The sequence below is a fragment of the Alligator sinensis genome, unplaced genomic scaffold, assembly GCF_000455745.1.
Source record: "Alligator sinensis unplaced genomic scaffold, ASM45574v1 scaffold151_1, whole genome shotgun sequence".
Classification (NCBI taxonomy): Eukaryota; Metazoa; Chordata; order Crocodylia; family Alligatoridae; genus Alligator; species Alligator sinensis.
Window position 1 is genome coordinate 811,676 of NW_005842534.1, and position 16,768 is coordinate 828,443.

Genomic DNA, 16,768 nt, shown 5'->3' on the forward strand with positions numbered 1-16,768 from the left:
CGGAGCACCAAAGAGGCCATGGAGAGAGAGATGGGACTGCGGAGAGCCCGAGCACCAAAGAGGCCATGGAGAGAGAGACGGGACTGCGGAAAACCCGAGCGCCAGAGAGGGCACAGAGAGAGAGAGGGGACTGCGGAGAGCCCGAGCGCCAGAGAGGGCGCGGAGAGAGACAGGACTGCGGAGAGCCCAAGCACCAGAGAGGGCGCGGAGACGGAAAGAGACAGAACAACATCTGTGACATCTGCAAGGCTTGGGGCGTGGTATTGAGGTGGTAGGAGCCACGCATAGCCCATGAGGCTAGGGTGCCCCGAAGCACCCGTTTGCAGGACAAGACCCACGAGGGGTCCGGGAGTCCACAGGGCCAGAGGTTACAGCGGACCGTGTCCAAGAAGACATAAAGCAGCCTCCCAAATATGATGTCATCAAAGACGTGCCGGGCAAGAATCTGAGGGTGCCCTTGGGCCAACTTGTCATGGGAAGGGGGCCTCGAGGAGATCATGGCCCTCCTGCAGGACCCCGCTGTGACACCTGCTTACTACACAGTAGTAAGGTTTGTGTGACGAGACTCTGGAATAGACTCCCAGCGGGAGTGGGGCAGGCACCTACCCTGGAGATCTTCAAAAGGAGACTGGATGCACACCTTGCTGGAGTTATTTGACCCCAGCAGTCTTTCCTGCCTAGAGCAGGGGGGCTGGACCTGATGATCTCACGAGTTCCCTTCCAGACCTAAACTTCTGTGAACTTACTGCTCAGTAAATTTAAGCCAGCGAAAATGCATGTGTAGACACAGCTAGTGAAAGGCAGTGAGTTATCAAATACAAAGAATCCAAATGCCCAGTATGTAGCAGAAATGTTTTTTTTCATTTTATCATTTTGATCCATTTTTTACAAACTTCTAATCTTTCCCTCTTCTTCTCTGTACCAATACATGAAATATTTTGAGTACAAAGGAGTTAAAATGCGAAAGGATTTTCAATACTCTAAAACTAAACTAAGGCTCTCAAAGATCTGATATCTCAACGCTAACATTGTTCTCTTGAGAACGTTAGCTTAATGGAAGAAGTATGTTTTTCTTACACAGCTTTTAAAAGTTATGCTGAAGTACTATATCCGATTTTAGGTGTCTGTGTTGCATGCAATACTCAGGGCTGGTGAAAGGCATATGCAGTGCATGGGATCAGTCTGTAGGCCCAATCCAGCTCAGGAAAGGGAGCCATGCTTCTCATCCAGCCCATAGGGTCTGATCAGTTTAATACCCCCGGACTGTATGGGTAAGGCACGATGGTTAAAAACTCAGTACCATGTAGAGGGGACTGGGTTCCTTAAGTCCCAAGAGCCCTAGGGACTCAGTGCAAAGGAGAAGAAAATTTACTGCACCTCTTGGAGCTCAGAAAAAGTACGGAGGGATGATTTGTCTCAGGCTTTCTGATGGTTTTGGGCATGCCCTGTGCAATTACCTTGCAAACCCAGTACACAAAAAAAATTAAAATAAATCTAAGACTCTACTATAATAACCTAATCTTTTTATCAGTGATGGGTTGGGCCCTTGGCAAATAGCATAGAGAGAGAAGGTTTAGCATATTTTAAAATTCCTTTGACTCTGCAGCCATCCTGTCATCACCCAGAAACTCAGAGGTCCAGCGATTGTTTGGTGGTTTCCTTCTTTTACTCATCAAGAGAGCAGAAGACAGTACTGCGTGATTTAATATGAGATGTCACCAGGCATAAGCAGAAACAACAATAGTTTTAAAACAATGCATAGGCTTGGATGTTGAAATATTTATGAATTGGGAATAAAAATCATCATTTCGCTAGGACTGATTGTCTGGATTTGGTACAAATAGTGCTACTGACTCTTGTCCCGTCCACTTTTACTTAACCCATGTGCAAGTGAGCTATTCCTTTGGAGATTTCAGGAATTCAAAATAATAAAGCATTACATTAAAATGTTTTTGTACTAACTTGCTGAACACTGTTAAAGTAAAATAATTGCATTGTTTATTTAAATTGTGGACCTCACTTTTTGCTGGTAGGCTTTCAAGGAAGAAGTAAACTCTTTTCAAGAGTTTGTTCCTTTTGAGTTGAAAAATAAAAGAAACCGAATGGATGCTTCAGAATCATTTCTAGGTAAGTAATCAGCTGCTTGTTAAATGGTTATTTTCTGTTTCAGTGTAGTGTAACTTCTGTTACTGAAAGAGACTTATCCAAAAATGTTTTTTCTACTTTTAATCAAAACAGATTATTTACATTGTATTTATATTTGGCATGTATTGTTTATGTTTTACCTAATTCTATTTGTGTTTCCAGGATTTGTGCCTATTACCAGGGAAAGTAAGCTCATAGCAGTTAAAGGACCAGTGCCTTGTCAGATTTCTTTGAACAGTGAAACGACTACATTACCTGTTGCATTCACCTCTTCTGCAACTCACTTTAAGCCTATTATTTTGCAGCAAAATACAGATATAACAAAGTTAGTATATACTCAAGTTAAAATTGAAACTTCATTCATACCTTTTGACCTACCTCTCCTTACGAAATACTTTGTTTGTTTTCAGAAAGACACCTGCATCCACTTCTGAGGAACTTGAGAAGGAAGTAAAAGAAGAAATGCAGATAGACACCAACAAATCAGTATTTGTAGATGGTATTGGAAACAATGTTACGGAGGCTGCAGTTGTTGCTGCTCTTCCTGAAATACCTGAGCCTGATTTAGAAATACTAAGCAGTTCATCCCAGATATTTTCAAAGAAGCAAAATCCAAACAACATTAGTACTTCCACCATTAAATTGCCATTACCATCTGGTTCCTCATGCAGTCTGCAAGAAAACAACACTATATCTGCAGTTTCTTCAAGCTCCTCGGCTTGTTCTACACCATCTAACACTCCTTGTAAAAATAAATTTCTGCTCGAGCAGGACTTTGAGACAAGAGTGTTAACACTTGTACCAGTGCATCTAGCAGTATCAGAACAAATACCAAATAAACCTCTTCAATCAAAAATTGCTTATGATTGCTATCATAGTTTGCCTGTGCTTCTTTCAAGTACTGTTTCACATTATAAAACTGACATAAACCTAGAAAAAAATTCCTCCCTTTATAAACCACAAAACTGTGAACCATCTAATTTACAGAACAAGCATGAAAAAATGAAAGCTAATATCAATGGTTTATCACTGCCTACAACTAATCAAATTATTGAAGCCAGCTGTCAAGAACATAAGGAATATAATACCAATGTAGAGAACAGTTCCTCTTTACCAGGACACACGTCATGTGCATCAGTGAATCAAAATTCAACTTGTCTCTTTGATGTAGAAGTCTTATCCCAGCAGAATAAGACAGAGGATACTTTATTACAGAAAGCAGTGCATCTTATACAAGAAGAGTTTGCATTTGATGGTTATCTGGAGAATGGGGCTGAAGTTTTTGCTATGGGTATGTTTGTTTATCTTTATACATAATATCTTAGATAGTAAGAATAATCCTAAATAACTATATTTTATTTTTCTGAACAAGGTAACTATATTTTAACCTTAAAGGATCTTAAGTTTGACATTTTCTGTGATGCAATCTCTGAGAAGTTTTGTGACCTGTATTGGGATGAAAAATTACTAGAGAATCTTTACAAGGCTGTACATGGAAAAACTACCTCACCCTTAAGGTAAGCATTCCTTCCTTTTTCTTCCTGCCTGAGATTTCATGTAACTTTTCTTCGGGGTACAAATTTCAGCTGCTTGTCTTAACTAGAAGCAGGAAAGAATAAATATCTTCTTTTTCCCATGTGTATTTTTACTTCTTGCACACAGCAGAAGTCAGCATAAAATTGTCTGCAGTCTCTAAGACATTCATGGCTTTCCCATCAAATATTCAATGACTTCTCTAAGTCATTTTTCCATCCTGTTCTCTGGCTTTTCCTGTTTATATACCATGCCACTTTCTCTTCTCTTTTATGTATTTACATAATTGATCATGTGTCAGGCCAGCTGAGCACTGCGAGTGTCTCAATTTGGTTGCAGGCTGATTGGGTGCTGCAACTGTATCAGCCACTGGGCTGTTTGGTTCAAGTTTGAGGAGGCAGAGTTGGGAGTGACGCAAAGACAAGTTTCACTTATAACAGTAAAGATAAATTTTACTTATAGCAGCAAAATAGCAACAAAAATATGTTTAAGCAGCAAAATATGGTTTACACGTATAACAGTTAATAAAAAAGTTAAGCTAATAAACAGACAATATAACATTAAAAGTTAAAAATTGGCAATGATAATAAAAACAGACAGACAAATTGACACAGAATTCCCACGTGGTTGACAACTTATCGATAGTCCTTCAATGCCAGGTACATGTCAAGTTGATCCAGCAAAGTCAGGCGTCCCCAATCAATGCTGTCAGAGGGAGCAGCGGGGAAGATCCCGCAGTTTCTCAGCCTGACTGACTGACCCAAGAAATGTAACCATTCCTCCCTTCCTTCTTCCCTTCCTCCCTATCATTGTTCCTTCTCCAGCCAAAACTGATTGATGAAGGCACCTGAGTTTAAGGGCACTTATACATGTGATGAATGTTTAGTCCTCAGGTTTTATTTTATTTTATGATGACTGTCATGTGTACAAATACCCTAAATGGCTTTGTTTTAAGTCTTTAAAGTCATTGGAGCTTGAAGACCTACACAAGTGCTCTGATGACTAGCAGGGCACTTAATTAAATGCTTGAAGTTAAGCATGTGCTTAAAGGCTTTGAAGAAGATATTTCCTAACCTGAGCTTCTCTTCACCTCAGCCTTAACATACCTGCAGATTTTTTTAACGTTTTGACCTGCTTTACCCAATTTACATAAATTGCCTTGAATAGCCTGTGGAAACATTGATATTCTTGTTTGAAAGATGCTGTACAATCAAATCTAAGCATAGTGTTCCTACTGTGTAATTTGAGCATTCTAGTTTATTTGTATTTTTTTTATAATATGCAAGCTAAAAATTTCATTAAGTTACCTAATAAAATTACTTGGCTTTTCTTTTTTGTTCTAGCTATCTGTATACACACAGAATCAATGAAACATGTGGTTTAACTTTTCCTAAAAGTGTATATCCTTAATGTTCCCTTGGAGAGGCTATGAAGCAAGAAAATACAGTCTTGATAAATTCCCCACCCCTCCACCTCCTTTTAGTATTTCATCTCGCATCACATTTCTGTCTTAAATTGAATAACATCCTTGTTGGTTACAGCTTAAAAGAATGCCACATTTTGAAAACATCCTTATCAAGGGCAACTGCGTACTGTTTAACTTCAATATGGCATGTGTTGCTTCCTTATTTTTGTGGCCCATGATAACGACCAGAAAGTCTTGATCTGGAAGCTTTGTACCTGTCATCTAGAAAATTGTTTCAGTAAGAGAAATTGTCTTTAAAAAACTTCTGAAATATAATGGATTGGTCTATAATGCATACTGGCTTGATAACTCATTTGAGTTTGGATTTTATAAGGCCTTTAGATGCCTAAATCCTATTGCAAATTAGTAGGATTTGGACTCTAAATTCCTTTTAAGTGCCTTTGAAAAATCCCAGCTTGAAATGTTGTGGAGGCATGCTGTACTCTGTTATTACAACAGGATTTTTGAGGTTTCTGAAGCGGTCATCTTCAAGGTAAGCTGTTGCAGCAATGTATAGCCTTTGAAAGGAGGAGAAGAAAGGGAAATATTATTGCCCATAACCAATATTAAAAAAGAGGTCCAATTTCTGGATTATACTGAAGAATAACCTCAGGATATCTTTCTAAGGTACTGTTTAGCCATCCAAACAAAGAGTATCATAATTTTAGAATTAATAACTTAGGCCCTCCTGCAAGTGATACTACATTAAAAAATATACTTTTCAAGAATGGAAATTTGCTATAGCTTATACTAAGTATTCTTCATGGGTAACATGACTGCATATCTTAACTTGCTAGAATTTTCCATTGGTGTGATAGCTCGGACATTATAACAGTCCTGATAACCTAACCTGTGCAATCTAGTCTCCATATATTCCTGGAATGTCCTCGTCACTTAGTACATCCTGTATCTGCCTGGCAATTCTTCTAGCCATGCACTGGCCATACCTCAGCTGTTCAGTAGATAGCAAAATAGAAACTCTTTCCTACTTAAAGTGCAGAGAGATGCACATATGGCCTCATCTGCAAGTCCTAGTCACAGTATTCCAATATAAACTGTTGAAGGAGGTGGGGGGAACTAGAATGGAGAAGCAGAATCAAAAAGCATAGGGTGGGTAAAAATGAATGTGCAGCAGCTGCCTTTGTACCCTGATGATCAGCCTGGACTAAAGCATTTTGGAGGAGGAAAGAAACTTTGGAAAAGAGAGCAAAGGGTACAGTTGAATGGGGTGGGCAGGGAAGAGAGATAGATATAAAAGAACAGAACATAAAGAGAAGGCAACTGTGGCAGGGCATTGTTGCCACTTTAAGGGCCAGAGCAGGCAGCAGCCAGGTGCTTGATTGCAGTGGCCATTTTGCAAGCAGGCTATAAATAAGGTGAATCAGCTGTTTGCTGCTAGCAGCCATGAGAGACACACCAGTCAGCCGAGCTGAGGCTCAGGAACACCTTGGAGGTCTATGGGCTGGGGCTATGGGGATGGAGGAGGCTCCAGGTCCTGGGCATGACCCAAAACTGCACCTTGCCAGGAGGTCTGGTGGGGGTGCCAGTGGCGTGGCAGCCCTGTGAAATGCCAGGGCCACAAACCTCCCTGGTAAAAGGCAGGTTGGGGGTGGCTAATAACCTCCAGCTCCTGCACAGTCCTAGCTGGGTAATGTCCAGACCCTGTGAGAGCTTAGAAAGGCCTGTGGCTCAGTTGCCAGCAGAGTTGTGAGGGTAAAAGGAGGCAAAATTCTTAGACTTGTCCCAAAGGACCTTGACTGGTCCATGCTGGGGTCAGAAGGGCCGGGGGCCCACCACGAGGGATGCCCACAGAGCAAAGAGGCTCAGGATCCTGACTGGCCTGAGATGGGGCCAGTGCCTAAGGGGGAGCCAAAGGTCCCTAGAGGGGAGACCGCAGCTAATGGGGTGAAGGGTACAGCTAAGCTTAGCTGCCTGAGATGCCATCTGTGAGGCTTGGGCCACAGTGTAGGGGCAGAGTGGAGCTGCAGATATTCCCCTTAACATCAGGGTTCAGAATGGGCAGCCTCCCACCTGAGTAACATCATTTATCATCAAGGCATGGCAGATGAGAGAGGCAGGCAGTTAGCCCAGAGACAGGTGGGCAGGCTGACATCAAACCGGCCCTGGGAAGTGCCCCCTGTTTCAGCAACCTATATAGAAATAGAATCGTATCTACAGGGTACAAGGTAAATACCGTGAAGGATGATAGGCAAATGTCTTTTCAGCATTGGTTAGGTTGTCTTCATCTAAAAGTTAGATTTACTCTAATTGAGGTATGGCTTGATGTCAGGCTGCTGTCTGAAGCTTTATCCTATGATTGCCTGGAGACAGTCTGCAGTCTAATGATGTGTCTTATTTTAAATACATTTTCATGGTTTTGGTAGGGTTTTGATCAACATTATACAGTATAAGTGATAGTCAAAGAATTGCACCTTATCCAGTGAATTTTGACATCAATAAAGCCTTTGAAGACTTTTCTTAAAAGTAGCAAAGCCTAAAATATGCAGAAGTATATTTCATTCAAGAAAAATGTGAAGAAGTCCTAGCATATAAAATGTTATGATCTATAAAATTTCTATTTTCTTTAAATACATTTTTAAGTTTATGAAGTGTTAATTGCTCTCCATCTGCTTGTATTTTCAGCACAACTGAAACAGATTATTCAAAATGTGGCCACATGTTCCAGCACTTGAAGACAGACAGTTTTTTGGCTAGTAGCAGACAGACAAAGGGTGAGACAAGACCTCATGTTAGTATATACTTGTGTGAGCTGGAAATCCACCAAGAGCTAGGGCTTAAGGGGGTTGGTGTTTATATTATGCCTGCAAGACAACATTTACCTTTGAGGTTGTGACAATGCATCTGAAAATCTACTCTGTATGTCACCACCCTGAAGGGTTGTCATCCGTTATCAAGCCTGGATCAGACCAAATGTCATTTATTGCCGTGCCAAGTTATTATTGTTACTTACTGAGGCATTATGTGAATGTTGAAAAACTCTTGAAATGCTAACTGCCATATGTGCTTTTTTGTATTCTCCTCTTCTTTGAATAAGTGTTCTGGGGGTTGCTTTGATGGGAAGAGAATCTCGTGTAATTACAACAATCTTACTAATCAGCTCAGCATATCACGTTTAGTTCCAGTGAGAGCCAAGCACATTAGTAAATGCTTGTAATTCCTTATGGGCTACTGTAGCAATTGAGGATTAACTGAGAGGTGAACTAATGCTGATTCTTCTTTAATATATCTGATCCTGTTATTACCTTGTCTGCTCAGTATGGCCTAACAGAGTTAAAGGAGTTGTTCTGGATAATAAAATAAGTGACCTAGCAAGGAAACTTTCAATTAAAAGTAAATATATTTCTTTCAAAGCTTAGGGCTGAAGGGATTGTACTTAATTCTTAAACAGTATGCTGTAATCTGCCAGAGTTAAGTGACCATTTTAATACTTGTGATAAAGAACGGTATTAATGAATCAACAAATAGGATTATGGGAAGAGATCTTCTAGGTTATCTAGCCAAGTTGCCTACTATCACAAGCAACCACATCACGTAAATCCTATCTATAAACCTTTCAAGCTGAATTTAAAAGTTGTTTGCCCCATTAATTCTATTGAATAGAGTTAATGAATACAGTCAAAATATTAACATGATGCAATCATCATTTAACTTTAAACATTTATACAAAGTTTGGAGGTCTAAATATAGAGACTTCTAGCTCCTTTACTACTATGACAGACAGCAGAAAATGCATACAGTAGTTGCCCAAATCCAAGATGACTTTGAATTTAAAATGACCTTCCTCCCCCACTCAGTCTCAGAGCCAGAGTTGCAGTGGCCACCTGTCCATCCCCTCCCACATGGCACTCGAATCCAAGACAAGGAGTTTTTTCCTTACATGGGTGAGGAGGGTCTCATCTTACATTTGAGTAAATACAGTACTCTAAAGTTGGAAATTTGACTAAGATGCACAAAAGAAAAAGAAACAAGATATAGCGTATTTTTGGTACTGAAACCAAGTGATTATAAGTAGAACAAACTTGATCAAATTTATAACTAAATCCCTTCAGAGAGAAAACGTCCGTTAAAATGTTGTCAAAGCAACCCTTTCCATGTTGTGCGTGATAGTCACTTTCCCTGTCTTTGACATGTCGGACAGATACTAAAGAGGAAAAAAGGATAGAGAAAAGGTTGCTCATTAATCTCAGATTATAAAGTGGCTGATCCATCACGCGTGGGTGCCCCAGGCCAGTAGGTTAGTCATACTGATTGTCATTACTGGAATCTGGCTTTTTTTTCTGGTCTGAGGCATCCTTTAGCTAGTCTGGTCAGGTGCTTTTCATTAACTGATCTTTAAGTTGAAAAAAGTTACTTCTTCCCATTCTGCTTCTGCTAAGTAGCACAGTTGATCTAAAGATGAAGTGAAAAGGCTGAGACACAAAGATCAGAGGAAGGAAGGAAGATAAGGGAAAAAAAGATCAGGGTCATACATGTCTTCATGTTGGCCCATTAGGGATTGTTATACATGCAACTCAGCTCAGGGTATCATGATATTATAGTTCTTCTGAAGTGAACAGATAAAGTACAGAGGCCCTGGAGTGAAGCAGAGTGGTCAACTACCTTCCTTTGAGAATTCTTCTTTTAGTCTCCTTCTCTAAGGATTCCAAAGAGGGGTGATGCACTGAGTAGTCCATGTCCATCTTTTTTATTCATTCATTCACTAAGTTTCAGTATGCCCATACTGGTTCATTAACTTCTGGTCCCACACTTCTCCTGAATTATAATCCACAGTCCATGATTATATCCAGGGGCCTTTTTGTTTGGACTAGTTTGTCCTTTGTCTTTTTCTTGCACCTTTTCCCATCAATATTTATTGTTAAAGGTGCCTATTTATAAAATATTTCAGTCAGTCATTTTCCAATAATTGAACTCAAAATAGAGGAAGGCTCAGTTACCATACCAAAGACTTCTAATTTCCAGCCTAAACTTTCTCATGGCCAGTTTGTACCCATTTTTCCTTGAACTTAAAATGGGCAAATGGGTCTTCTCCCTCCTTGGTCTCTACCCTTTTTGATATAGATGGGAATCATAGCCTCTCTTAGCCTTTGTTTTGCTAGGCTAAGCAAACCAGGCTCTCTTAGTTTCCTGTTGCATGAGTTTCTCCTAGATGCCCACTGATGCATCAGTCCGTAATGTATTGGCACCGATAAAAAGAAAATTGATGTTATCAGTAATTGGCTTTTTTTGGCTGATGTGGCTGATAATGTCACCAATAAATGCTGCATGCATGCATGCATGCAGGTACCTGACCAGACTAACTGCAGCATGCCCATGGCCAGGAGTGCAACCTGGCAGCTTGGAGAGCTGCATCCAGCTGGTAAGTTTGGGCAGGGAGGAGGGGGAAGGGGCATGGGTGGGGCATATCAAAGCCCCCACAGTGAGTAGGAATGTGGCTGGGTTAGGGGCAGGCACTGCACAAGCAGAGCCGGGTGCAGGACAGAGCTGTGACCTGTAAGTCCAGGAGATGCGGTGGGATGGCTCCGGCTGCTGCGTGCACCCCCAGGGGTGGCATGGAGGGCAAGTGTGTCTCCCCCCCCCCCCCCCCGGCGCGGGGGCCGGCCGGGGGGGGCGGGTGAGGGTGACGCTGACAGGGGGGCTGCAGCCACATTGTAGCCCCCACTCCCAGCACCACCATAGCCACCCACCCCAAGCACAGGCCCGGCCCAGCTCTTCTGCCAGGAAGAGCCTGGTGCTGCCCTCAGCCCCAAGCAGGCAGCCCACCCTCACCCCACGCACAGATCCAGGGGGCACATGCCCCGCGTGACTTCCCTGGAGATGCGCAAGCCCTTTCCTCCCCCACGCCCATTCCCCCCACCAGACTTACCAGCCAGACGCTGCTCTCCAAGTTCCTGGGCTGCATATTGACATTTGGATCAGTATCGGCCAATATGACTCGTTCGGGTATCAGCCCAAAAAATCTTTATTGGTGCATCCCTAGTTTCTCCATTCTGCCCAATTATTGTGGTAGCCTCTCTGTACCTGGTCAAGAAAGATTCGTTTAAACAGGTATGTGAGAGGCTAGGCCATAAATAGTATTCAGTAGTCTTACCAGTGTATTGCACGATTATTACTTCCCTATCTTAGCTAAAAGTATGGAACCTGAAGCATCTAGGGAAAATATATAGAAAATAAATATTTAAGATGCAAAGAAAAGCTGAAGGTGTTGGTGATGGGATGTGACATACTTTGTGTGTGCATAATTGTGTATTCTTCTCCTGGCTAACTTGCAGGGATGACAAGGAATAATTATTACTCTCAGAAAAAAGATGTGGTTGTATACCTGTTTTTTTGCAGTTCTTTCATCTCCACTGGAGTTCACGTAATTGTCCATCGCATGGAATTAGCGAACTGTACTTTGCAATATGCTGATCTATTTAGGAGTGACATCAAACTGCTTCAGAAGCCATAAATACAATCCTCAAAAAATCAGTTTTGAAAAGCTCCTAAGCTTCATTACTTCTTTCAAACTATGTGTGTGACTGCACATGCTCTATGGTTTAAAGAATCAATAAATTGATCCCTTTCTAATCTAATTCTCCTGCCTAGCCAAAGATAGGGTGGGTGTGATACCAGAAAGGTTTTTCCTCTACTGTCTGTCAGCCTTTAATGGAAAAAATATATAAATTCACAATTACATTGTGTCATGGGATATTAAGCTTTTTTTGCTGCCTCAAAATGACTACATGCATTGAGTCAGGCTTTCCTGTGTGGTATGTGTTGTCATTTGACTCTAAACCTAGAATAATCTTGACCCTGAAAGATTGCACCAAGAAAAAAAGGAAGCAATTTGATCAGCGTAGACCTTACCTACCTTGTACCAACCTCTGACTATCGTTTCATTGCTTCAGAGAAGCTTTTGTAAGAGAAGCCCTAGCACAACTCGAGTCATGTAGGACTAAGCTGTGCAAAGGTAATTTTAGTACTGTAAAGACCTCTTCTAACTTATTCTCTGCGGTTTGACCCTAATGGGTGACCTGGTCCTCTGTGTATAGACTAAAGAGCTTGAAGGATGTGTGGGTGAAAAGAGCAATAGAACAGCTAAGGCAGATGAGGTTCTTTGGGTAAATCTGATATCTTTTATTAGACCAACTAAATAGTTGGAAAAAAATTTCTTAGCAAGCTTTTGGGTTTAAAAACTCTTTGTCAGGCTGAGGAAGCATCTGCAGTTAGTGTGTGGTCTTCCTGAAAAGAATAAATAGTAAAGAGGCCAGAGACTGGTATGCATGCAAGAAAGCCAGTCAGTGAAGATGTAAATTGAGGAGTCAGTGGGTGAGAGACAGGCTGGTGGGTGGTGGGGAGGGAGTGTGATGAATGCAGCAGGTAAATAGTGGAGAGGTACCTGGGGAGTCGGATGTCAGGCAGGTTATAGTGTGTCGTAAATCCAGTGTCTATATTTAGTCCACATTTTTTTGTATCCAGGATGTTGATGAAGTGAAGTCCATAGGCTCGTCTGTGAAAAGTGTTTTGTAAATTCCCTTTGAGGATTAGAACTTAGAGACTGGAGAGAGAGTAGTTTTCTTGAGAGAAATTTGTCCCCACCGGTATTTGGGTGTTCTTGTCTTTAATAGATTTCTGGTGTGCGTTCGTTCTGGTGCGCAGTTGTTGTTTGGTCTCTCCTATGTATTTTCCATCAGGACATTTGTTGCACTGGATGAGATATATTACATTTCTGGAGGTGCAGCTGTAAGATCTAGGAATGCTAATGGTACTGTTGTGGGGTATTGTAATTGGGAGGGGGGTGGAGATGTGTATGTAGGTTTTGTATTCTATGTCCTTAGACCAACACGGCTACAATCTACATCTCCGTAGAACAGCTAAGCTATTTTCTAGTGTGGACGTATTTATGATGTATTTTTTTTGTTTGAAACCTCTGTACTATGCATGTTCAGAGTACATCTTTGTTGCATCTTACAGAAATTTCTAAAACAACAGGTTTTAATTTTTGCAGGTGTTTTTTGTTGTTGTTGTTGTTCTTTTTTTACCTGAACATTTTACAAGGTAGAATCACAAAATACTATAAATTTGAAAGTATTGCCACGCTGCTGGTGAACAGAACAAGAAATGGGTGATTCAAGTTTACAGAGAATATGACTAAAATAGCTGGTGGTGGTTGTCATGGCAACTGACATTTTAAAATTATCTGGCGGACTTACAATTCCCTGGTTACAGGGCACAGGTGGTATGAAAATTGCCTTTCATATGTATGGCATTTAAATCTAACAAAAAAAATGTGCTTCCACAAATGACCTATTTCTTTTCTTTGCTTTGCTTTTCTTGTTCTTTTTGAAAGGAAAAGAAAAACAGGTGGCCTTTGACACTGGGATAGTGCCTGTTACAAATATATCACCTGCTGAAATGGACTTGGATGAGCTTTCACCAGATAATTTTGAGAAGGAACCCAAGCTGAAGAAGGTTATATTAAAAATAGGAACAGAGGGAGAATGTTTACAAAGCAATGGTCATTCTCTCAGTCCAGATTTGGCAGAAGAGACTATAGAGCAAGAGGAGGAGACTACAAGAAAGGCAGCTGAAAATACCTACCCTATTCCTCCCAACCTAACTGACTTTAATAGCTGGAACCCTGGTTGGAGCAGTGTATTTTATGGAGCTGAATGTTATAATTCAGAAGTTTACAATTATGTGAAAAAACTTGGAAAACAGAAAGTAAATGACTCTCAAAATATAGAAGCTAAAAAAGTGGTAAGTACATTGATTTTTAAAGCTGATTCAAATTATTTTAAAATATTTCCTGGATAAGACTTATTATCATATCTGCTGCAGTTAAAGTTAAGAACCCCTTTCTTTTGAGAGGTCATTACTTCTAAACACTATCATAGTGTTTGCTTGCTTGGATTGTCCTGAAATTTGGTATGCTTTGGGAAAAGGAGGTTCTGCAGAGTAGGGTTCTTATTTGTTAGGGCAGTTGCATGTTCAACTTAATACTTACTGAGTGCATTTAAAACACAAACAGACATACATATTCAAGCAGTGTAGTTTAGCATTGCAAAGTTCATGGGTGCCTGGTGCCTCTTGAGTCGGTGACCAGGGGGGTCCCCCACGGCCAATCTCGCTCACCGTGGAAGCAGCCACACCACTTCCGGAAGTCCCGCACTCCCTACATATTGCCCCTGGAAAAGTTGTTTCCTTTCAAGTGAGGTTTATCTCCTAGCACAGGGGTCAGTAATTTTTTTTGTTTGGGTAGAATGCCGAAAACACCTGCAGCCTCAATTTTGTAAGATGTTGGCATGCCAAGTGTAGATGATGGGGAAGCCAGGAGGGGCCTCATCTTTGTTGTGGCAGTGCAACCTTGGCCCCTTCTCCACTGTCTGCCCTGAGGTGTGTGTGCACCCACCACCAGCAAAGAGTTGAACGGAGGCTCTACGGACTTCGGCACACCCACTTGTAGCCTCCCGGTTGCCTGCCACAGCTGGCCTGGGCTCTGGGCAGGTCCCTGTCACCCACCATGGAGCCCAGGCTGCTTGCAGCAGGTGGCAGGGAGGCTGCAAGCAGCTGCGCTGAGGTCCACTGAGCCCCTGCCTGGCTCATTGCCAGCGGCCGGTGCACATGTGCCTCAGGGCGGATGGCAGGAAGGGACTGGGGCTGCACTGCCTCAACAAGAATCAGGCCCCTCACAACTCCCCTGATGTCTACTCCAAGGCACGCGTGCCAGAGGTTGCCTACCCCTGTCCTAGCATGTTTTTTTAAGAGGTCACTACATTCTAGTGACTTGCAGCTGTTGGACGTGAACATGTACCAAGGGCCTTATTTAAGGTTGTTTGACGAAGCAGTTTGCAGGACACAGCCTTCCAAAAACAGCTTTTCTTAAGGTTGGTAAATTCTACCAACTTTTCTGTGCACACTTTGAGATCAGATAGTGGCTCTGATTATGCATAAAATGATCTCAAATGCCAGAAATTTATGCCTTCTAGTACAAGGCATCCACTATCCCTTGGGGAACAAAATTTAAACACAGCCTTCTGGAAAAAGTTATATTTTTAAGATAGTCATCAGCTTCTTTATGAAATAGGTTACACTGTGAATGTACAACCAGAGTAGCCAAAGGTCTCACTAATTTATCCATGTTAGATGAGCTGAATGTGAATGTGTGAGTATGTGAGTGTGTATATGTTTCTGAAAATTGGGATCTGTGGGGGGGATCCCCACTTTCTATTATATCTGAAATCCCCCCCACCCCACCCTGGAAGTAGGGATCTGGGAGAGTCTGTCACATTCTTTTTCCTCTGCATATGAACTGGGATGTAACCTACCCTTTACCATTCTAGGGCAGGGGGCGCTAAGCCAGTTTTCCTGGTTCCTCATATGAGCTGGGAAATTGGAAAGCTCTGACCAAGGTATATGAACCACTGGCTTGGCCCATTTGCCTCCTCACCTCACATGTGGCACTCCTAGGTTTTTCTTCTCTTCAGGAAGCAATGAACTTTTTTTCTCTCTTGTATGAGCTGGAATCTGAGGGGTACCCTTTCCCTGCATCAGGTTTGATCTGGGGAAACCTTCCCTCTCTCTGGAGAATTGAGAACAGATGTTCTAGAAGCATGCACCAACTATATAGTGCAGAGCTGAGAATGGGCATGCTTCATGCTTTTAACAGGCTCACTTACTGGCACTGAGAAGGAGGAATAAAAATCTCATGCTGAGATGAATGGAGATGTTCACAGTCCACATAACTGTTTCAGACTGTGTTTCTGCCCACTGGGTGGTGTTTAACTCAGGGACCACTTCACACTCATAGGAAAGCTTCTTTCTGTTTAAAGATCCATTTTTCTAGAATCTATGGTCATGTGTAGATGAAATGAGGGGCATGTGTGTATGACACTTTAAGGTGGGCTAAATGCTTTTGCATTGTATTGGTGTCAGTGTTTGCATGCCTTGCCGGCATATTGCACATTAATTACAGCCACTGTAGCAAATTTGGTGGCATAATGCGCCTTAAATGAATTGGGGCGCAACAAACTAAAACTCCTTGGAGGATGCTGCCCTTCCAGCTGCAGAGTGAAGCACTGGGCTCCATGCAGCTCAAGAACTCTTCAGGAATCCCTGCAGGCAGCCTGGCAGTAGCCCAGGAAGGCAGGTTCTGCCCAAGAGAGGAAAAAAACCCTTTGAGTCTGAAATTCCCCCTGCCCCCTGAGCCTGCCTGCCTGAGCTGCATGGGGGCCCAATGCTGCTGAAGGGGCATGGGGGGGGGGGCTCCGCTGCCATGGAGGGAAGCACCAGCCCTCCCTCCACCCCTCCACACAGCCCAGTGACTGCTCCGCCCACCAGCAGCTCACCCTCCCCTCCCCACTGCTGGAGAGGCAGGTAAGTCAGGTGTGTGCATGACACAGGGCTTTAATTGGCCCTAAATTGAAGCAGTATTTTTAAAAACCCACTGCTTCAATTTGGGGTCCCCCTTTCATCCACACACGCCCTATATGCTTGGTTAGATTGCTCTAAAATTGTGTTATGCCTCATGGCAGTGAAGAGCAGTGTTAGCATTCCAACTTTTGGTGACATTATGATATAGCCCACAAAACGTAGGCCCTTCCCCTCCCCTTTCCCCCTTCCCTA

The 16,768-nt window shown here is 42.3% G+C and overlaps 1 protein-coding gene across 1 annotated transcript in view; it reads left to right on the forward strand.

The window, feature by feature from the left end:
• Positions 1–16,768, forward strand: part of KNDC1 (kinase non-catalytic C-lobe domain containing 1) — a 164,597-nt gene that overhangs the window by 116,328 nt on the left and 31,501 nt on the right. Inside the window, exons 13-18 of the mRNA XM_025213522.1 lie at positions 2,034–2,127; positions 2,308–2,470; positions 2,556–3,436; positions 3,518–3,662; positions 7,787–7,875; positions 13,494–13,903. Of these exons, the coding sequence (XP_025069307.1) occupies positions 2,034–2,127; positions 2,308–2,470; positions 2,556–3,436; positions 3,518–3,662; positions 7,787–7,875; positions 13,494–13,903 (1,782 nt within the window). The remainder of the gene's footprint in view (positions 1–2,033; positions 2,128–2,307; positions 2,471–2,555; positions 3,437–3,517; positions 3,663–7,786; positions 7,876–13,493; positions 13,904–16,768) is intronic.